The sequence below is a fragment of the Perissodus microlepis genome, chromosome 20, assembly GCF_051167445.1.
Source record: "Perissodus microlepis isolate ML-2025 ecotype Zambia chromosome 20, ASM5116744v1, whole genome shotgun sequence".
In the NCBI taxonomy this organism is placed as follows: Eukaryota; Metazoa; Chordata; class Actinopteri; order Cichliformes; family Cichlidae; genus Perissodus; species Perissodus microlepis.
The window spans coordinates 30,909,765-30,932,686 of record NC_140480.1 but is presented as its reverse complement, the minus strand read 5'-3'; the positions used below and the strand labels follow the sequence as shown (position 1 = coordinate 30,932,686).

At 40.1% G+C, this 22,922-nt stretch overlaps 1 protein-coding gene across 1 annotated transcript in view; it reads left to right on the top strand.

The window, feature by feature from the left end:
* Window positions 1-2,154: 2,154 nt before the first annotated feature.
* The window catches only part of LOC146364901 (natural resistance-associated macrophage protein 2-like), a 29,655-nt gene continuing 8,887 nt past the window's right edge, over window positions 2,155-22,922 (top strand). The window contains exons 1-13 of the mRNA XM_084917235.1: window positions 2,155-2,483; window positions 3,714-3,803; window positions 8,178-8,332; window positions 8,423-8,545; window positions 13,936-14,055; window positions 15,325-15,431; window positions 15,559-15,629; window positions 15,713-15,780; window positions 17,039-17,194; window positions 17,281-17,439; window positions 17,546-17,632; window positions 20,002-20,121; window positions 20,400-20,549. Of these exons, the coding sequence (XP_084773361.1) occupies window positions 2,462-2,483; window positions 3,714-3,803; window positions 8,178-8,332; window positions 8,423-8,545; window positions 13,936-14,055; window positions 15,325-15,431; window positions 15,559-15,629; window positions 15,713-15,780; window positions 17,039-17,194; window positions 17,281-17,439; window positions 17,546-17,632; window positions 20,002-20,121; window positions 20,400-20,549 (1,428 nt within the window). The 5' untranslated portion in view covers window positions 2,155-2,461. The remainder of the gene's footprint in view (window positions 2,484-3,713; window positions 3,804-8,177; window positions 8,333-8,422; window positions 8,546-13,935; window positions 14,056-15,324; window positions 15,432-15,558; window positions 15,630-15,712; window positions 15,781-17,038; window positions 17,195-17,280; window positions 17,440-17,545; window positions 17,633-20,001; window positions 20,122-20,399; window positions 20,550-22,922) is intronic.

Below are 22,922 nucleotides of genomic sequence, written 5' to 3'. Positions count from 1 at the left end.
TTACATTTAAATACTGCAACAGTAGTATACCATAATTAAAGGGTTGAGAGCATGGCATCTTTTGTATTTTTTGTTAATAATTTCAGCATTTTAAAAATTAAAATACAAAACAAACACACATTTTGTCTCCAGCTTCCAGTATGTTTGGACTCTTAGTGTTTTAGAAACCTTATTCAGACCTTTTCACCTGTCTGCCTGTCTGAGTAGTTTTATTTCTCAGCTTCGCTCATATTCTTTTCTTTACATGTTCTCTTTTTAGTTTATGTGTTTAGGATATTATAGCACGGATTTATAGTGTCACATAACCTTTTAGTGTTTAATGGGATTTGTTGTTTCCTGTTGTATAAAGCTACATAATCACAGGAACTTGTTGTCATGTGCAAGGAAAGATAATTTTAGCCCCTAAGTGTCCTCATTAAACTGCACTGTTGATGCAAGCTGCAATTAAATCGTTGTTTGGTCAACAAGACACCAATCTGCAACAGGATTAACAAGGATTTAGAAACATTCTTCTCTTCCACATCCATTTCTTTGTCTTGTCTAATTTTAAATCAAATAATTTTGCACCACAGTGGGTTTAATTAACTGTAAAGCAAACAAAAGGCATGTTTTATTGTACTGTGCGATTTTAAAAATGAAACAAACTATTTAATCAGTATTCTTGTGGTTAATTTGCACTATTTAAAGTTATGACAAGAGCAAAACACACACAAGTTTGGTATCTTAACACTGGCTCACAGTGTTTTTAGATTCATTGTCTCACTTTTAACAAGCCAGTACATTTAGCACATTGTTGCTCCTAATAATAACTTCATTATTGATTGATTTGCTAGTTAAACAGCAGTGATAAGTGGCTTGTTTTGCCCACTCTGGTTTCTGGACGGTTTCCGGGTTATAAAATAAGTTTAAAATAAATAATTAATAAGCTAGTGCCGCCCAATTTAGGGACCTGACTCACACCAAGTGTCTTGAAAGATGATTACAGGTTAGTATTAAATGACAAAAAGCTAAATTCTTTAGAGAAATGTATCTAAAGCTACAATTTTACCTGATTAAAAATAAAAGTAAGTTTCTCATGGACACAGACGTGTGTCAACCTCGTTATGGAGGTTGTGGGAACGGCTGCATTAGGTTCCTTTAATTAATGTTTTCATGGTCTTCTGTCAGTGTCTGTATTGCTAATCCCGGCAGTATGGAAAGGTGTTGATGTGTTGTGTATTTGTATAGCTGTCACTATTAATTAACCATACTCACTTATTTTACAAAGCCAATGTCGAGACTCTGAATAAAACCAATAATGTGACATCTTTGTGTACTATAAATTTTACATTTTGGAACATTTAACCAAATGGGGAATCAAGGAACTCATTAAAATCCCAATAATATCCATGCTCATGATAAGTGGATGTAAACCTCTGATTACAACTGTAGCATTGCTCTTATTTTTTATTCAGGTTTTTAAATCTTAACGTTATACTTAAGTTGTCAGAGATTAATAAAAAGCTGTCAGATAATACAAATATACAGCGTCCCTAAAAGAACATGAGGTGTGGCGTGAAAGTGAAATTCCTTTTTTATTCAGATATTGAGACACAAGTAAAACTTTAAATTCACATTATTTATTTCTTTATTTTGCATAATAAGCAGTTAAAGTCTGTCTATTCTAATGAAAGCTAAAATGTGCACAGAAAATTACCATATACGTACAGAGATGTGGTTATTCTTTTACAAAACCAGCTATGTAAGTCAGACTATAAAGATACATATATTTTTGAATACAAAAAAATAGGTTTTTGTGTAAATTTCGCAGATAAAAGGTTAATAATTGCGTTTAACGTCCAAAGTTTGAAGCGGTGAAGTGAATAATTTCACTTCCCTGTAATTTGAGAGCACTCTAGTCTGTTTATGTACCTGTCACTACCTCATGTGGACTTTACTTTGAAAATTGCAGCTCGGAACGTTTGATGTGACTTTAATTTTGAATTGAAGCCAGCACAAAAAGGAAAAAAAGAAAAAAAAAAGCTGACGCGTGGATTTGAGCTTCACCCCCACCCGGACGAGTGTGAAAATTAATGTTTCATTAAAATATTAACCATTATTTTGAAATCTCCTGCACAAGATCTCATTTCCTGCTGTTCAGCTCAGGTTGTTCGGGCAAACCTGGTCACGTGGTAGAAAGTGGCAAGAGGACGGGATCATTTATCAAAGTTTAAGGTTATATGTGTGACTTTGTCCTCAGGGAGATTCCCCTTCCTCCTCCTCCTCCTCTTTACCTGCACGATAAGTCAACACCTTCAGTCGTGGAGAGGATGTCCAACTTGCCGGATATTCCTACTCCGCGTAAATTCCACTGGATCCAAGAAGGAAGCGAGGACACGTTTAGCGGCTTGGAGTTCAGAAGTTAAGTTCTGGTTTCGTCCGATGAGAAGATTTCAAAGTGTTAAAGACACAAAGAAGAAACATGTTTTCCTTCCTGCGCTCAGGTGAGTTTTCCCTTTGGATTGTTTCCTCGTGCAGCACAGGTGATGATACCTGTCTGGAGATCTACACAGACACAAATTATAGGATATTATAGCACAGATTTATCGTGTCACAGAGTTCATATTAACCTCGTCGTGTTTATTGGGTTTATCGTTTCCTGTTGTATAAAGTTACACCATCACAGGAACTTGTTATAACGAGCAGGGCAGGTAATTATACCCCCTTAACTGCCCTCATTAAATTTACAGTATTGATGCGAGCTGGAGTTAAATCAGTAAAGTAACCCGTGTGTTATATTATAAAATTCTAAATGACTCTATAATAAAAGTAATTCTCCATCTGTGGAAGTTTAATTGTACCAATATTATTTAGAAATGTGTGATGAGCGCTGTAAACAGAAAATATGTACGTAAAATACTGATACTTATAAATGTGTGATTACAGGCTTCTTTTCTGATGTGATTTCAAATAAAATGCTTAATCATTTAAAAAGCATGCTGTTATGAATAAAAACTGTAACTATTGAGCTGAATGAGCAACAAAAACAATGTAACATTATTTTTGGGGGGCTCAGGCTTTTATTAGAGGTACACGGTGGGTGTCTGAATCTGTTAGCCTGTAAGACTGGAAAGTGTCTGATTGAGAGAAGCTTCATTTTTCAGCATGACAGTGATCCCAAACACACTGTCAGTGCAGTAAAGTCATACCTGCACAGAAAAGTATACAGTGGAAGTCTATCAGTCATGGATTGGCCTCCCCAGAGCCTGGACCCCGACATTATAGAAGCATTATAGGGACATCTGGACAGAGGACAGAAGAAAAAATGAGCCAACAGCCAAAGTAGAGCTTCGAAAGTCCTTCAAGAAGCCTGAAGAACTAACCCCGAAGACTGGTCACACCAAATATCGACTTTCAAGCTCGTTATAATTGTACAAACTCTGTTTTTATCTTATTTTGCACATGTTTCAATAAATCTTTGCACCTTTTTCACATTTTGCAAGAAAAATTTAAAAACTGAGGCGTGACTCAAGACGTTTGCACAGCACCGCACATGTCTTTTGAAGTATTAGAATACATAATACATACACATATGAGAGAACTGAGTGGAGCCCCGACTACACATTTGTACATAGTTTCTCATAGTTTTCTGTGTGTGAAGGATTTGATTCTGTGTATGTACTCTGATTACATAAATCACTTTAATCCCAGTATAATTACCTGTTTGCTTCCAGGCAGAAACCCCGCTCCTGAGCAGATCCACATTACCTCGCTACCTCCCAGTATTCCCACAGACCAGGAGCCAGAGCAAGCTGAAGGACAAGGTGAGGATGTTTATCCTGTACACAGCGTTTTTTTAAGGACTCATCACATTTTTATGAAATACATGAAACCTTTCAACCAGACTTACTCAGCGACATGGAGCGCTACAGGAAGCCGTTACAGCGTCGTGACAACAAAACACAAATCTGCTCCGTGTCGGGGGAAGTGAAGCATCAGCTCCTCTTTTCCCCTAAAAGCAGAACAAACTGTTGACTTTTATCGTATTATTAATTCATCTCTGTTCAACCAAGACTCAAACTTTGCTTTCCCTTTCCAGGGGTTAACAGCTTGCCTCCAAATAGATTTCTCAACAAATTTGCTTAACATGTCTGCCGTCTGTCATATTTTGAAAAAAGGCGTAACAAGCAAGGGCGGGGTGGATCTGACTGCGACTGACAGCCTGACAGGTTTATCCTCCTTCCTGACTTGAAGAGTGGCCACATATTTTCTAAATACCTTTCAAACAAACAACTGAACACATAAAGTCACCAGTGAAGTATTCACTGAGGCCTGTTTTCCCCACAGGCATCTATACAACTTAAAGGCTTTTTGCACCCTGCTGGACAAAAGAATACATGTTTAAGGCGCCTTCAGATGAGCTTTTTACCCTTTTTTGAACTTTATCTTCGATACTTTGCACACACTCAGTCCCCAGTCCTTCGTGCTGCTCCCAGATGGTGGGAATTATGAGACTGTACCAAATCAACAACCCCGACTGACAGCAGGAAGGAAATATGATCACTTTTTCCTTTGGCACAGACCACAACTAAACACCGGTGCAGACGACCGTCCACCTAAAGAAGAGAGGGAGTTGGTACAGACCAAAGTGACAGCTCCCTGTCTTCTGGCTCCAGCTGGACTGAGGATGTCAACAGCCTTCAGCTCAAGTGTGTCACCCGCCTGGAAAAGCTGGTTAAAGTTAGCACGATCCCAGGCTAAAGAGACAAACTGCAAACCAAATGTCTGTTCTGAGAGACACCTGGTCTGCTCAGTGTCTCGTGAGGCCATGAAGGCAAGACGTACACCGGTTGAGTGGGGACACTTGTCAGATGTCAGGCTAGATCTGTGAGCGCAGAGGTGTGCGCACTTTAAAGACGTGAATTAAAACAGTGCTGAATTATGCTAAATATATGCTAGACATAGTAGAGAATAACCGCTCCTTGTTTTAAAAACAAGATTTTTTGTAAGGAAAAAGTTGAAAACTTCTGTTTTCTTTACAATTGGAGAAAATTTGTTACAGTTTATAACTAAAACTCAAGTGGAGCGTCCACAGTTGAAGTAGACTTAATCATATTTGATGGTCTATGGACCAGTTCTGGCCCTGGGGCAGTTTTTCGCCCATGATCTCCATGTTAAAAGAAGAAGACCGTGAACCGAGGGTATATCAGCAGACGTACGTTTTTTATTTGTTTTTGTAAAGGTGTGCCTTGAAATTTTGGCTTGCCCTTTGGTGTGCCCTGGGCAAGAACATTTTGAGAAAACTGCTGGATTGGAAGTCTTTAAAAAGTACAAAACAATAAAGAAGACGTTGCGATGTGATCAAAAGCTCCTGAGCGGTGATTGTTGGTCACCTGCTGATTGAAGGTAAAGAGAGAAAGACCTGAATCTGAGTGTTTCTTCTGCTTGATTCAGAGAAGTTCCTCAGGCCATAAAATGGTGCACTGCATTCGTAGTTAATGCACTTCTCAAAGGGCATTTCCACTCATAAACATATATTGGCTGTTGCTTATTTTGGGCTGGACAGTATTGCTTAAAATGCCATCAGGATAGATGTCTAAATACCATTCAATATAAATATTTACAATGATAAATGTCAGCATGTTGTTGATTTTTTTCCTGGCAGTTTCCTGCCGAGGATTAGGCTGATGCTGGTCGACTCATGGGGATCGGTAATGTCCCACTCGCTGCTGTTATAGGATGTGAAATAGTCTCAGTTATGCTGTTCTGATGTTTGTCACATTGGAAAAAGCCCCGAAAAACCTCTCCTGAAGTTCTTATGAATTATAAGCTCAAAATTGATCAGCTCTTTGCTGAATATTTGAGTTTTTGTTCTTATTTTATTTATTTTAAATTATGATAATGATTTTATAACTTTTCTCTTGGATGTTTGAGCTTCACTGTGCACAAGGATTCAGGCAGAAAACTCAGGATCTTCTGCCGAAAGCTTTTCTGAGCTCAAACAAAATTTTACTTTAAGCTGCAAAGCTGTGAGAAGGATTTATGTCATGGCTGGTCTTGGAAGTCACTCCTGGTCCAACGGGCAACTTAAACTGGGTTAATGTGTTTTAGAAGCATTAAGACACTTTAACTTTACACGATGTTCTTGATATGAAGAAGAACAAGTTCTGAATGTTGTGTTCTAACTTAAAGTGTTCATGCTCAGCCATAATTGCAGCTCGTCTGCTCAGATAAGACTGATGCAGCTCATGTTCCTGATAGCAGAGACATTGCTGGCTCAGATTAAGAGACTAAAACAGGAGAGACCTGCTGTAAACAAAAGCTTTCACATGACCTGGAGCCCTGAAGGCTTCAAAAAACAGGAGGAGCATGGAGGAGGCATAACCCATCATGTGTTCTGGCTGAAAAGTGAAAAGGCGGAAAGTCATTTTGCTAGAAAGTTGAAAATAGTTCTACAAAAAAAAAAAAAGGCAGCAGACTAAGAAGTAAATGTCAGAACGGATTATTTTATCACGAGTTTTATCATTTTTATTGCTTAATTGATGAAAGGATGTTATTAAACAACTAGAAAGCCCAGGATGGATATCCAGCAGACCGTGACGTGTCCAACATCAGTTAAAGTTGGATTTTCAACCAAGACCAGACATTTAGAAAAGACAGTCAGTTAGCCATATTTTTCTAATATTAAAAACCTCTTTACACCATTGCGTTCTCTCTACATGTGAAGCATTGTCTCATGGAGTGTTGCATGATGAGCTTATTTGTTTAAGCCTCTAAACCTAATGTTTCCACCTGCTAAGTCAACACAGTGATGCACTGTAACTCTGACGCCTCTGAGCAAGAGATGCCCGCCCTTAAAGTTTGGAGAAGTGTGGAGGAGAAGAATTGGCACTTTCCAAGCAGATTTAGACACACGTAATTTATTCTTTGTCTTTTCGTTGACCTTAAAACCTTTTAACCATAACTTGATGTTGTCTAATAAAATATTCTTCAACAAGTTTTCGCTGTTTGGGATGAGCTGTGTGGAGATCTGCAAGTGGACAGTGGAAACGTTGACCTGAGCCTAAACTAAAGACTCTAATGTTGACTTTCCAGCTCATAAAGTCATGTTTTTAAAGGATTTTAAATAAGTGTTTGCTGGGTGTGAAATTACTGTTTAAAGCAGAGTATTTTTTATTGTATCTTCAGTTATGTGTTTGGGGCCCTGTAATCTCAGCAGACACATGGTTATAGTTAATATTTGTTTGGATGGACGATAGACTTTATCTGTTTAAAGGATAGGATTTACAGAAAACGCAGAGGAAACAGAATAAAAGAAAGGAGACAAAACACAGTTCATCTGACTGAACGTGGCAGCATTATTACCTGCACCTCTGACAGCAGTTAAACTTTGGTTTATATGAAAGTTTAAAACAAAACTGCATTCTCAACAAGCTAAAAGATAAACATGGAACTAGGGCTGTTCGATATAACGATAAGTATCGGATGACGATATAAAAACATCTATCGTTTCATTTTACGCTATCGTTTGTTTTGTGGTGTCGCAAAATAAACTGTTTACGGCAATATTTTTTCATCGTTCTGATGGTCACTGTAGTGGCTATATTAATTTCTTAAAGTTCTCTCTTTCTCTTATATTTAATATAACCACACTACTGACGGACAAGCGCCTGTTTTTATGCGTTGTGGTTAGCAACAGCGACGGTAACACCTTCGCGTGTCCGCTTGTTTATGTTCCACATAAACCTTTCACAATAAAGCTCAAGATCCTGTTGAGACTTTTCAAAATAAACTGAATCACGTGAAAGAGCAGATTATTTATGGATGAGAATTTAAAAAAAGAGCCGCCAGGTGCTAAAAAATAAACCTTAGACTCAAACGTTAGAACAGGCTTTTCCGCAAGTCGAGCTGCCCGAGATTCACAGAATTTACAGAAAATTTAAAAATTTTGTGATTTATATCATTATCGGGACGATAGAATTCTTATATCGGGATATGAGATTTTGGTCATATCGCACAGCCCTACATGGAACACATTACGTTATTATACTATAAGCTTCGCATTTTTATGTATATATCAGTTGTTTTCCTACCCGTCTGCCCGCCTAACATGCTGTTTGTGTGTTGTTGACCTGTGTAAAGTTCACTTTTCTACTTTCTTACGATGCTTTTGTCATTATGTTGGTGTTAAATTTCAGCGGAGGACGTGGTTGAAGAGAAAGGGGTGATCCAGACCACATACACTCACAGAGTACACTCCACACCCTCGGTCTTCCTCCAGAATCACAATGATGAGCCTGTTTCCAGCACTTACTTTGATGAGAAAGTCCCTGTCCCTGAGGAGGACGGCGAGGTAAATCAACCCTGGATTACATATGCAAACCTGTGTTAAATCAAGATTTGATGTTATTAGTGATGCAACTTTTTTTTCCCCCTGCCACAGAGGTGGATAAATCTCCGTAAGCTCTGGGCCTTCACCGGCCCGGGGTTTCTGATGAGCATAGCCTACCTGGATCCAGGTAACATCGAGTCTGACCTGCAGTCAGGTGCCAAAGCTGGCTTCAAGGTAACTGAGATCATGCTTGGTTTGTGTTTTGGTTGATTAAGAGTTAGCTTATGTCAGAGAAAGTTAAACTGAGGTCATTTTTATTTGCAATTATGGTAATTATTTGGTAATTAACTATTTTTCAACTATACTTCACAAATTATTTTGTACAAGCAGCAGTTTAATGTCCCCAAATATCTAAGTTATAACAACACAGGACAAGAAAGGCAACAAATTCAAAAAACGTTGATTACTTGGGTACTAAAATTAAATCCTAATTTTCTGAAAGTTGGAGCATTTTGTCAGATATAAAAGAAATGCAGCCTTAGTTAAAAACAAAGTTAAACATATCTAATATTTACAGTGGGAACCTTTTGTTTTAAAATATCTGCTCATTTTAATTTTTTTGCCAGCAGCAAACTTCAATAAAGTTGAGACAGGGGCTGCTTCACCTCTTCTTCACACTCTGTTAGTGTTATTGAGAGCATGAGTTTCTATCATTTTGAAATAAAAAATATCTTCCTGTTCTTGCTTGAGGTAAAATTTGATTTGCTCAACAGTTTCTGGCCTTGTTTATTGTTTAGTCTTTTACTGTCCTCCAAAGGTTTTCAGTGGGTAACAGGTCTGAGTGAGTGTACTGCAAATACAGACTGATGGGTCGCATGGTTTGCTTTTTTAAACCTGGCTATGTCACCATGGTAACCTATGCTGAACACATCAACTGGTCCAGAGCAGGTTACGTTCAGATTTCGGTTTAAAATTGTCTGGAAGTGCCACATGTTCACTAATTCTTTTCTCTAAATATCTTTTTAACATTTAATCTGTTGAGAAGTACCTCACAAAGTTAGACCAGCGCCAACTGTGCGTCACATGTATGGATGAGGAATGTGCATAAATATGATTTTCTTTTTTGCCTGTCCCGTTTGGCTCTTTTGCCATCAGAATTATTATCTAAAGGCGAAGAAAGATGCCCAACGGATTTACTTTACCAAATGGACCATCCCAGCCTTGCCGTAATGGTCTATTTGATTCACCTTTTATTGTTTATTTTATTTTTTATTTTCACTTGCTAGATACGGGACAGACTTGAATGAGGAAAAGAAAGGGGGGAAAGAAAGAGGGGGAAAAAACAGCGGAGAAGAGGGACGGGGATAAAGGGTAAAAAACAAAAACCAACAAAATAAGCAGACAAAAATACATATATCAATCACCTGGATCACCTGTTGAGAAAGGAAAAAAAGAAGCATTTAACAAGGGATAAACAACATCACGATGATCTATGGGAATATAACAGTAAATATTAAGTGTTAAACATTATTGTGCAGCACGTAAGATCGACAGCGCACAGTGTGCTTTGAGGTAGGAGCCAAAAAGGGTGTAGTTTGTGTGTGTGAGCACCCGTGTGTACACCTGTGAGCATGAACGCGCTTGTTTTTAAAAGGTTCCTTCATGTAATGATCTGCTAGAGGGTGTGGGGAGCCACAGCTCTGTCCTCCAGGGCATGAAGCAGGTATGGAGGAGATCAAAACTCCAGACATCTAGAGGCCCTCAGAACACAAGAGACCAAGGAAGACCAACAGAGGGGCAGCCACGCCACTATCCCAGAAAGAGCTGAGGAGAGTCCCAGATGAGGGGTCACTCAGCAGCTGCGGAGCAGAAGCCAGGGGGGGTTGCAGTGACGTGCCCGGGAGCTAAATATGATTTTCAGCTTGGTCCTAATCAGATGCCCAGTGTTGGAGTTGTAGCAAACACAACATGCATTAGATTAAAAAAGAATCACTGTGTTTGTAGGCTGTTTATCACCAAGGTGATTTAGTCAATGAAATTCACTCCACACTCATCCGACAACTAAACCAAAGCGGTTTTCTCCATCATCGCCCTTTGGCCAAGTCAAATTTAAAATTTCTAACTTTGCAGCTGTCATGTTAGAAATAAACAGCAGCACTGCAGTGAAAGCTTGAGTATTCACAATATTAGTTGCAGATTTATTTGCAGCGCCAGTAGCATGTTTAACCTCTCATATTATTTATAAATTTCTATCTCTTCTTCTGGTGTAGGCAGCAATGAAATAGGTAGCACTCAATGACACATTTTGTGCAGAAGAAGACTTTAATGACGTGCCATGTTTCCACTTTTCTGTGAGCGTGCACAGTGACACTGTCTTTGTCTTTCCAAGCTAACACAAAGAATGTCTGGCTATGTTGAACTTCCTTTCAAGAGTGTTAGCAAGCCCGTTTAGTGCTCAGACTCAGATTATGGAGCATTGCTGCTGGTAAATGTGCAGAACAGACAAAGCCTTTACCTAAATCATCATGTGTTGCTCTGCAACCTGTAGATACTTTTCAGCATTAATGGTTCCTCCAGTTATGTCATTTGTTCTTTTGCATTTCAGCAATATTTCTTGAAAGACAAGTCCGACTTTGAAATTCACCAGTCCCACAGCACTGCAGGTCAAAGTTTAACAAAGGTGTCCTTTACCCTTAAACAGGTGGAAACATTCCTGAACTTGGGAGTCGCATCATTTAAACTGAGTGAATGTTTACTGAGACTGGTGTAAGAGTGACCAGGCCCTAAGCCTTAATCCTGACCGTCAGTCCGGAGGTATGCACGGCTTTTCAAGGTTTTGAGCCTCAGCCAATCACAGCGACAAGGCTGCAGCACAGTCACAGAAAAGCAGTGCTCAGAAGTCTCGTAGCAGCTCAGTAATGTGAGGATTAATTATCGTTAATTAAGACAAAGTTAATGTGTTTAACACTTTTCAACAACAATAAAATTCACATTGCTTCTCATAAAATAACATAAAGAGCTTTGAATAAAACTTGTAAAAGCAACATAAGACTGTGTAAAAGCAAATTAGAAAGAAATTGGTTCAAGAATTAATTGGTTTTAATAAAAGGCAGTGGCAAACAAAAAGTCTTCAGTCTTAGTTTACCAGAACACAGAGTTACTCCTGGTCTATGTGAGTTTGTTCCAGACATGTGGAGCAAAAAACCTGAAAGCTGCTGCTTCTATGTTTAGTTTTATCTCTGAGGACAGAAAGCAGACCTGTACTGGGAGACCTGAGGGATCAATACGCAGCAGACCAGACATGTAAAACATGCTGACTTATAAACCGTTCTGTGCTTTATAAACCAGCAGCAGCAGTCTTTTCAAACAAACATTGAACACATGTGCTGAGAAGAAGTGTTAATTGATTTAATTCAGATAAAGCGATCAAAATATGTTTGTTTGACAGAAAAAAAAAAGAAAGAAAATCATAAACAGATTATATTCAGAGTTCTAAAATGAAATAAGAATATAGATGAAGAGTAAAGAATCATCTCCGTCATGGGGGAGGCAGAGGGAGTGCGAGACATAAGAATAAAACTGCATTTCCTTTATCGTTTTTAGGTTTTCCACCAAAGAAAGAAGTATGTCGCAACAGGGGAAGTAGAAGCAGATGGTAAAAAAGGGGTACGGGACTCGTGAAAGTTCACGTCAGGTTAATGTGGCCGCAAAACAACAGTCTCTTTTCACAGAAAACGCGCTCACACTGACTGAAAAGCAGAGGCGCTTCATAAAATGCAAAGGTTCCAGTTTTTTATATGTGCAAATCTGTTTCTGTCAGAGGGCCACAACTTAAGATAAGATAAAGAAGTCAAGCTGGGCTTAGACGTACTTTATTTATCCCAAAGGTTGATAACTTGCTTTGTTACAGCAGATAAAACATTGACACAACCAGTAACAACATATAAAAATAGCTCAATAACAGACAGTAGTGCCAAAAAATAGAATTACTTTTAAGTAAAATACAGTTGACTATAATCTAAAAGAAATTTATATAAGCTGCATCGCTCCAAAAATTAAGTGGGCCCTTGATCATCGGTGTAACACAAAGTCAGTTACACTTCAGGGCTATTAGTTTGTGCAGTCAGGAACATAAACCACTGTGAATCAGTTTATGCTTCCTAACTGAAGTTTAACCGACTTGGTGCTGAACTGTGATGATCGAGCGGTTTTTTTGAGCAGTGTAAAATGGCTCAATAAAATGTAATAAAAGTGTAAAATGGCTCAATAACACACAATAAAACAAAAATAAAGCGGAAATTCTAAAAATAGGATACTAAAGGTAGCAGAAGGAAAGGTATGAGGTTTAGTTTTACAGATAGAGTTGAGTAAGCGTAATAGTTAAAAACAGAGTCTTGGGAATAAAATAATGTCAGTGCTGTCACAAAGACAAAACAAACGTGGTTTTATAATAATAATAATGGATTGGATTTATATAGTGCTTTTCAAGGCACCCAAAGCGCTTTACAATGCCACTATTCATTCACTCTCACTCACTCGTGGAGGCAAGCTACGGTTGTAGCCACAGCTGCCCTGGGGCAGACTGACAGAGGCGAGGCTGCCATATCGCACCATCGGCCCCTCTGGCCAACACCAGTAGGCGGTAGGTGAAGTGTCTTGCCCAAGGACACAACAACCAGGACAGAGAGCCCGGGGATCGAACCGGCGACCTTCTGGTTACAGATACGCTTCCCAACCCCCTGAGCCATGGTCACTCGTGTGTGTGTCTGTGTGCAGGGCGTGCATAACAGAGCAGAACTTTCAGAGCATGTTCACACCTATAGTTCGTTTACTCTGGTCTGAATCAGTCGATGAGTTTGTAAACTTGTTGCTTTTCCTTGTGGTTTAGTTTGTTTTCACACAGAGAAAAATCCAAATGAACTCCAAGCGAACCGAAATGAGTCACGAACAAACCACATAAGAATATTCGGTCCGCTTATCGGCCAGATGTGTCTGGGGCGGGAACAACAAAAGTAAATACAGGAAGCAGGTGCTGTGTTCTGGACTATCAGGGAACACGGAGAATTTATGTTTGTTTCACAGCTAGCTGCTAGCCCGTACAGATCCTTGCACGTCTACCTTGCTGCATCTCTAGATACAAGACAAGCTTGCAACGTACCCATGGTAGTTGGTTCAGATCAAGGTCGCATCGCTTTCACAGGATAAACAAACCGTTCTGAAGTTCGTGTGGAACCGTACCAAGACCCGAGGCGATCTCAGTACGGTTGTTTTGGTGTGCGATTGTTGTGTTCACATCTGCACAAACGAACCGCACCAAGAGGGAAAACAAACCAGTTTTATTTAAACTGATGAAACACGGCACCTGTGAAAACAGCCTTAGACAAAAGATGAGAACCACTCATTCAAACAACCTCAAACTACACGTACTCGAGCAACAACCCGCTGGGTTTCAAGCTGATCGAAGGGCAAATAACAGACAGAACGACATACAGAGATTTCATTATTTACTGGTGGTGTTTTAAACCACTTCCTGGCTTCAGTTTCTTTTGCAGCTTCACAATCATGTTACCTATCAGCTCACAGGCTCTGATTAACTGTTTGGCTCTCTGCCCTCGTCCTTTCAGCTGCTCTGGGTGCTGCTGGGTGCCACCATCGTCGGCCTGCTGCTGCAGAGGCTGGCGGCTCGGCTAGGCGTGGTCACCGGGATGCACCTGGCTGAAGTCTGCAACCGCCAGTACCACACTGTGAGATACGTTTGCCGTTATTGTTCTATTTTCCGTTGTTGTTGTTGTTGTTGTTGCTGCTTCTGCGCTCTCTGTTCTCATCACAGTTCTAAAACACGAGCAGGATGAAGTCTGACTGAGAGGCTGTGAGCAGAAGCAGTCTTAGTTTACTGAAACTGCCTCCTTGCATTACAGGCACTGCTGTTACAGTAGCTGTAATCCTTGGATTATGCGTCTCAAAACATTAAATCAAACCAGCGTGAGCCAGTGACACTTACAAAACAGTGACAGCATGAATTATTCATGTGGATATATTTTTAAATCCAGCTTATAAGAAATATTTGCATCTGTAAAACATGAAGAGAGAAAATAACTGTTGCAAATGTGCCTCTGTTTGCTCTCTTTCTGTTCTCTCAGGCTACACTGCCCACTGTTGGAAACGTTTTTTAAGCTTCAGTAGGGAAACGTATGCAGAGCTGCATGAATGAATTGACTTCTTATCTTTGAATCTGTTAACTTTTCTGAGTTTACAGGACTAGCGACACAGTTGAAAATGCAAATGCTTTGACTGCCGGCTTGGTTTATTAATTGATTTATCGAATGATGAAAAGCTGAAAAGAAGTCCCGGAAAATTAATTTGTGCCTATAAGTCAAAGGTAAATTAAGGCCGTGTCCTCAAGCAGGAATGCATGAACACCTTCTGCCATCGTAAATTCACTTTATATGTTCTTGAAAAGGTTTAAGGCACAACCTGTCCCAGATGGGATGGGAGAAGAGCGGACAGAGAAGGCTTCTGTCCTACATCAAAGTCCTTGAATTGTGGTGTGACTGTGTATGATTGTTGCACCTCCATGTCGACATGCCTTAAACCAATAATTCTCATTGTGCAGCTTCAGCTTTTCTGTCCGCTGTTCCTCACACCTCGCTCACATTTTTGCAGAGAAGAGCTTAGACATAAAAGTAGGCCTTCATTTATCCACGTGAGCAGCGTGACGGCAATGACCAACTGAAGCAGCAGAGGGCGAAATGTCCTGACTTTTATTGTCAGGAGATTGCTGGATACTAATTCAATAAAAGTCCAGTAAATACGGCACCATTCATGCTGTTTAGTGCTTTACAGGTGATGGACAAGCTGATAAGACAGCTGAATTCCCAAACACTGTACGAAGCAGTAGTTGTGCCATAGAGTAAAAATCTCCAACAATAAAAGGTTTCCTCACATGCCGGATGTGTTGCAAACTGAATTCTATGTCAGCTCAGACCTTTGTAAACACTGCCTGACTCTGATAGGTGCCTCGTATCATCCTGTGGGTGATGGTGGAGCTGGCGATCATCGGCTCAGACATGCAGGAGGTCATCGGCTGCGCCATCGCTTTCAACCTCCTCTCCTCTGGCAGGTGGTGTAAACAGACTAAGCATCAGTTTAATGGCCACTGGGACTCAGTCGCAGTTTGATGATTGCCGTAAAATGAGTCGATTACTTCCTTGGCGATGATCTTTTCCGTTGTTTGTGTTTATCCACAGGATCCCCTTATGGGGGGGTGTCCTCATCACCATCACTGACACGTTTGTCTTCCTCTTCTTGGACAAGTACGGTAGGTTGGATTAATCGCTTTCAAACTGTACGTCGGCATGTCAGCAATAAATGAAGCACGCCGCTTATTTTTTTTCTCTGCAGGTCTGAGAAAGCTGGAAGCCTTTTTTGGTTTCCTCATTACAATCATGGGGATCACATTTGGATATGAGGTATAAACGCTTACACACAATTATCTGGAAATGAATTTAGGGGGGGGTCTCTCAATCAGCGGGTCACAACATGTCAGTGGGGGAAAAGTAAGCAAAATATTTTTAATACTACCTGGAAGTCCCTGGATCCGAAATGATGTCTGAATCTCAACCGGATATTTTTTTTAAGAATATCAAGACAATAGACCTCATTCAATAATATGTGTTCAGAAATGTTCTTACCCCTGTGCAATCACACTCATTCTGAACTGTGGGCTTGTGCCCACTGTGTGAAATCTGCTTATTGCCACTCCTCCATTTCTCTGTATAAATAAACACACTAACTTGAGATGAAACTGAGAAAGTTGAAGTTGAAGTTGAGTGACTTTAAATCTACCCTCACTTTTGATTACAAGCTCTGGGTAGTGACTGAGAGAATGAGATGGTACAAATGGTGGAAATGAACTTTCTCCAAAGGGTGGTGGAGAGAGGGAAATCAGTCAGACTGAGAGTAGAGCCACTGCTGCCAACATCGAAAGGAGCCATCTGAGGTGTTCCACACGTCCTTCCAGTAGGAGGTAGGAGGGAAAGGCTCAGGACGCGCGAGAGCAATTATGTCTCTCAGCTGGCTGGGAATGCCTCACTGTTCCCCTGGATGAGCTGGAGGACGTCCAGGCTTCTCTACCAAGTGGCAGAAGAGGAATTGATGGATGGACTTTCAGCTTCCATTGATTATTAGAACAAGAAAATAGAGATATTTATCAAAATGATCATGATTATGATTTTTTGGCATAATCAGTAGTCATAGTGGGAAATATTGTTTTGGTCAAATGTCACAACATCCCTGACACCTCGACAAGATGACAGACTCCAGGAAATACAAGAGAAAGGCAGTAATCCCGTAGACAAGACAGAGGAACGGAAAGACAGGGAAACACTGGGAATACTAGGAACAGAAGAATGTGGGAAACTCAACAAAAGAGGAACCAAAGTTATATAAATACAAAACAAAAAACTGGACCACAACACATGAGCTTCAGGTTGTTAAGACTTCACTGAAAACCACAAATGTCGCATTGAAATCTTTTGATCACCGTGTTAAGATTTTTCCTCTAAACATCACATGAATGTTTGTACCAAGCTTGAAATCTGCCACCCAACACTCACTCTGAACTCTGGTGGTGCAAAATCACCAAGTGTCTCTGGTCTCTTCAGGTTCGTCCTAATTTACATCTTCTAAATGTTTTGCTTTTGAAATCACTCTTTGCTTCCTTTTCAGTATGTAACAGTGGGTCCAGACCAAGGCCAGCTGCTGAAGGGGATGTTTGTGCCGTACTGCGAGGGCTGCGGACCCGTCCAGCTGACTCAGGCCGTCGGCATCGTGGGCGCCGTCATCATGCCTCACAACATTTACCTCCACTCTGCTCTCGTCAAGGTCAGACAGTAATGAAATCCCTGCTTAATCAGCTGTGTGAAACCTGCATTGGCATCATCAGTGAATTTCTAAATCTTCTCTCTCAGTCTCGAGAAGTAGATCGGTCAAACAAAAAAGAGGTAAAAGAGGCCAACAAATACTTCTTCATCGAGTCGACCGTCGCGCTGTTTGTCTCTTTCCTCATCAATGTGTTTGTGGTGGCCGTCTTTGCTGAGGCTTTCTATCAGCGCACAAATGAAGAGGTGGTAAGTATCTCTGCAGCTGCTTTATGATCTAATAAAAGTTCAGAGTCGAGATGGAAATTCAGCAGTCTGTTTTGCTTTCCTCCCTCCCCCCGTTTTCTTTTTTCAGTTCAATGTCTGTAATCAAACAGGCAGTCCACATTTAGACCTGTTCCCTCTGAATAATGAAACTCTCAAGGTGGACATCTACAAAGGGGTAAGCTTTTATGCTTTTTAGTGAAAAACATGATAAGAAAAGTCTGTGACCATTTAAACGTATAACAAAACAAATATGTTTACAAATAAACAGGTAAAGATACTGTTGAATGCACGCCTCTCAGCATATTTGCTCATACCACGTTTAAATTAAGTGCGATTATAAAGTAATAAGACTCAAACTACAGTGGTCCCTCGTTTATAGCGGTAGTTACGTTCTAAAAATAATCTTTTTTTACAATTATTATAGATGTTTTAAGGCTGTAAAGCCCCTCACTACACACTTTATACACTTTTCTCCGACAGGCTCGAACATTTCCACACTTTTCTCTATGGTTTAAACACTCTAAAAGTTCAAACCTTCGTAGAAAAATAAGTCCAGTATTATAGAATGAAACGAAAGTCACCCGCGGTTGCCTTTGATGGTGCAAAACATTTCATCGAAATTTTTGTGTTTGTTGGAGAAAACTTACAAACATACAGTACCTCACTTCAGAGTCACATTGGTAGCGATCGAAGATTTAGGTAAATTTGACAAGGTGAACGCATTCTGTACTGTACAGGAGACACGGCACAAGATTGAATGACAATCAGAATCAGAAATACTTTATTAATCCAGAAGGAAATGGTCTACAGCCAATCAGAATACAGAACACAATGTGCTGTTTTAAAAAAAAAAGCATGCAAAATTGCAGAAAAAAGATCTGCAAAACAGCGAGACCGCAAAAGGTGAACCGCGTTATAGCGAAGGACCACTGTATACCAAAACTTGACCTAATTTAAAGATTTTTAAGGTCATCTCCTTGTGCATCTCTGAAATGCTATTTTTTTATGCTTCTTGCAATTCCCGTTGAGATCAGTGATGAACAACAGTTAAAAACGAAGTCTGTGCAAAGATGTGAATTGATGCAAATTCAGACCAGGTGACACATTTAGAGGCAAACACGTATCTGCAAGCTTTGATCCACACAAAATGAGAACTTTGTTTTTTCCTTCAGAGCTGGCATCAATTAAAAAAGCTGCTGGGAACGCACTTTAAGATTTTGGCCCATATTCACATGATGGTGTTACACAGTTGATGCAAATCGTCCGTTTAACCACATCTATTCGATTGACATCTACCATCCGAATGTTGCAGCAGAAATAACGAACACTTTTCTCCTATTGCCCAGTTTTGCTGAGCCTCTGTGTATTGGAGCGGTGGCACTGGTGTGGTCTTTTGCATTCAGAGATGCTCTTCTGCATGCTTTGGTTGTAACTTGAGTTGCTTTAGCAAGGATTTTTCCCCCGAGAACAGCTGCTTCCTAGATATTTTTCTCTTTTTCGGGCCACTTTCTGTAAACACTAGAGATGGTTGTTAATTATTTATATCACAACGTGTTTAGCAGCAAGTTGTCTTTACCGTTCCTGAATGTATTGATCTGCTAACATTTAATTAACTCATTAGAGCTTTGCCTTAATAAGCAGTTGAACTGTATCTAATGAAGTGACCGTATGTAGTGGAATTACAAGAAAAGGAGTGAACGAACTTAAGGGAAAATATTTGTGGCTTTTTTACGAAACTGTGTGGACACATTTGGTCTGAGCATACTTATACTTGCATATGCATGTGTGATTTCACCACAGAGCTTTAAATTGCACAAAGAGCTATCATCAGCTTCTGTGTCAGATCGACTCAGAGCGCTTGCTGGGGATCATCACTGATCTCCAGCTACGGCCCAGAAAACGAATAGAAAAGCTCGGGGTCATTTCTTATTTTTAAATTTAAAGGCTCATTCATGCATGTGTTGCTACATCAGATTATCTAGCCAACCAATCACTCGTTTTATTTGCTGATTATCCAGCTAAGGTCGGTCCATCACATTCTATTGCCATATATTATGTCGTTTTCCACACTGTTATGAAATATTGCTGTAATAAATCAAAGACACCCATCAGTACAGCTCATTGGGCTACACTGTAGGGAATAAAGGATTCCTATGCCGTAATTAAAAGCAGAAGTTATCCGTGAATTCACAGAAATTTTTTTTTTTTTTTTTCACTATTTAAAAAAAAGTGGTGTGTTTGACGCCCCTGCTTGCGAACAGAACTCGGGGTGTTTGTAGCCCCCGTGTAGTTTATTCAGTAAAACTTAAAAGCACACAAACAGGTCAAATTTGCAGCACATAATGACAGGATTGTGTTTTATATAATATTTCTGAGATCATCTGGATTCAAGCCCTGCAGGAAACGGTGACAATGACATTAACATGCATTTATTCTTAACGCCCTCTCTGGTTTTAGTGGCAGCAAAGTGGGCCTGCGCTGGTTTTGCAAAGCATGTTTTCTGTTTTTTATCCACTGTCATCTGTGTTTGCGTGTCTGTAACAGGGAGTGGTGCTCGGCTGTTTCTTTGGCCCAGCTGCTCTCTACATATGGGCCGTGGGGATCCTTGCAGCTGGTCAGAGCTCCACCATGACTGGAACATACTCCGGCCAGTTTGTCATGGAGGTCAGTGAGAAAGGAAGAACCAGATGTGAACAAAAACCACATGTAAAGCTCAAACAGTGGAAATGTCAGCACTAACTCTTTCCCTTTAACGCAGATATGTTCTCCCATTCTTTCTTTACTTGAGCCCTTTATTTGGCCTGTTCAAAAGCTCCTGCATGTAATTTACTTATTTACTTATAATCACGTACAGCTGCAGTCGGTTTGCTTCACTAAATCTTTTGTAAACAAGCCCCGTTTTCTTGTAAATGTCACCGACTGATTTGTTCTTCTTCCCTCAGGGCTTCTTAAACTTGCGCTGGTCACGTTTCGCTCGGGTGTTGCTGACCCGCTCGCTTGCCATCACGCCCACCCTGCTCGTGGCCATCTTCCAGGACGTGCAGCACCTGACGGGCATGAATGACTTCCTGAACGTGCTGCAGAGCATGCAGGTCAGACAGAGGTTAAAACCAGTTCAGCTTCATTCAACCAACCGCCAACAGCACCACTTTTCTTTTAGGCTTATTTATCTTTGTAGTGCTGTTCTTATTAAGTGCATAAAGGTCATTAACATAACTTAAATGCACACGCAAGCAGGACTGGTTTTCAGGTTTTGGATCAAGTTCTAGGTTGGTAAAATCAAAACAGGCTGTACTCTTATCGTTAAATGATAAGATAAGACTGCCTAAGCAGCAATAAGAATGCCTCGTTGGAAAAAAGAAACAGCGTTGACCCAGTTGCTTCAGATGTAATCCTGCAGTATGAAAGAATTTATTGTCTGTACTGAATAAAATGTTGCCAGACTGGGTCCAGTTGCTTCAGAAATATTGAATACATAGCACGAATGAGTTGCAAAGCATCTTTGTTACTTAATTTGTGTGTAATTAATGTTCCTGCATACTTAATATACACTGATTCACAGTCCCCAAGGAAAGCAGGCAAACCTTAGGTCCAGGCATTCATGTGGATATTACTTTGATACATAATAACTACTTTATTTTCTTTAAAGGAACCCATTCTGTTCTATTTCAGCTCTGTATAATTATCCCCAGAGGCTACTACAGTAGCTTTAAGCAGCTTAAGCATCTCTCCCTTTAAGCTGACTTCCTTCTGATTGGCTGCACCACACAAACAAAAGGTTTGAGCAGTAGATGGACAAGTTTCTGTATTCCTGAGATGACCATGTTAGGGATATTCACTCCCAGATACGTGATCATCCAAGACAAAAAACCTGTCTGAAACAGTTTATGCCTAATTCTGTGGAGAAGCTTTGTAGAGCCTAGGATGTAACTTATGTAAGGGCCCACTGTCACTGTCCACATGTATGCTTCTCTAGTGTGGTGCATACGTGTTAATCACAGTGCCTGTCCCGAAAGTCCTTATATATTATATTGATGCTATGATTATTATTCCTTATACTGAGGCGGTCATTGTTATTCTCTCACTGATAAATTCAAAAACAGCAGTGAAAACGTTGCAGGTGTTAATCACCATTATAAGTCAGGTTTACTCATCGTGGTTTGTGCTGCTCAGTGTGTGAAAACAGTTAAATATGATCATTAATCTTTATTGCTTAAAAACAGCAATATATCATCTGGACGTTTTCAGTGGGAGAAACATTTTATCACTCCCACTGAAATTGCTCCATCCAGATGGATCGGCTTTCTGGGATTTCCTTACCTGGATGAGTGAGCGTGCATTAGGACAGATGCATGCTCAGATAAGCTAAGCAAGACAAAAATTACAGGGGAAAAATTCAGCTGTACCACTGTCTGCATAGTGGGATTGGTCATGTGTAGAACTACATCTTAAAACTGATAAATGAACATAAAAGAGCTTAAAGGCATTAAGCCTCTTCAATTGAAATCACTGTGCATCACTGCAGATTAATTTATACATGAGGTTTCTTGAAGGTGTTGACTGCAGCAGCTACAAACACTGCAGCTATGCATCATTATAGTCTATCATTATAACAGCAGGTGTCCTGCAAACAGGTGTAAAGAAGCATTTTCACTCTTTCCATAACTAGGAAGGGAAAATGTTTGCTTGTGTGTACATCGTACGACGTTGTGTATAAATACCTTCATCATGTCTCATTTGATCTGTAATAACATGTCTACTAATATGTTTTTGGGGGACGTTTTCATAACATGAGGAACAAAAACCTGAAGACTTCCTCAGGGTTTTTTCTCAGGGCAAGGTGTTAGCTAAAAACCAGAGTTACAGAGTGGTGTTGTGGATTATAAAGGCAGTGGGCATGGAGGTTTTAATGGAAAAACACGAGCTGCATCTGGGAAATGTGGGATCAATCCTTTTTGGGGGAGTTTAATTTACTCCTCCGTTTCCCTCAACTTTACAAGCACCTAGAATCAAACGAACACCACATCCCTTTGAAAAGATACGTTTGGACACTTATTCCTTAGAGACATCAACACTGAACACATCAAAACCGTGCCATAGTTATTGATATGGAAATATTTGTTGGCTGTCAAACAAACTCTGTCAGCTGCGTTTTGGTCAGATGGCTGCAGAGGTCAGGTCACTCCATCACTCTATTTCTTGGTCAAGCAGCTCTTACGGTGCTGCTGGAAAAACAAATTATGGCCCCACTGAGCATGAACCACATGGGATGGCGTGTCGCTGTGGGATGTTGTGGTAGCCATGCTGTTCGAGTGTTGCCTTGAATTCTCAATAAATCACCAACCGTGTCTCAAGCTTCACAGTGGGAACCACACATGCAGATAACATCCGTTCACCTTGACTGTGCCTCACAAAGACACAGAGCTCACATCTGGATTCATCCGGATGTCTAATATTTGTTCCTC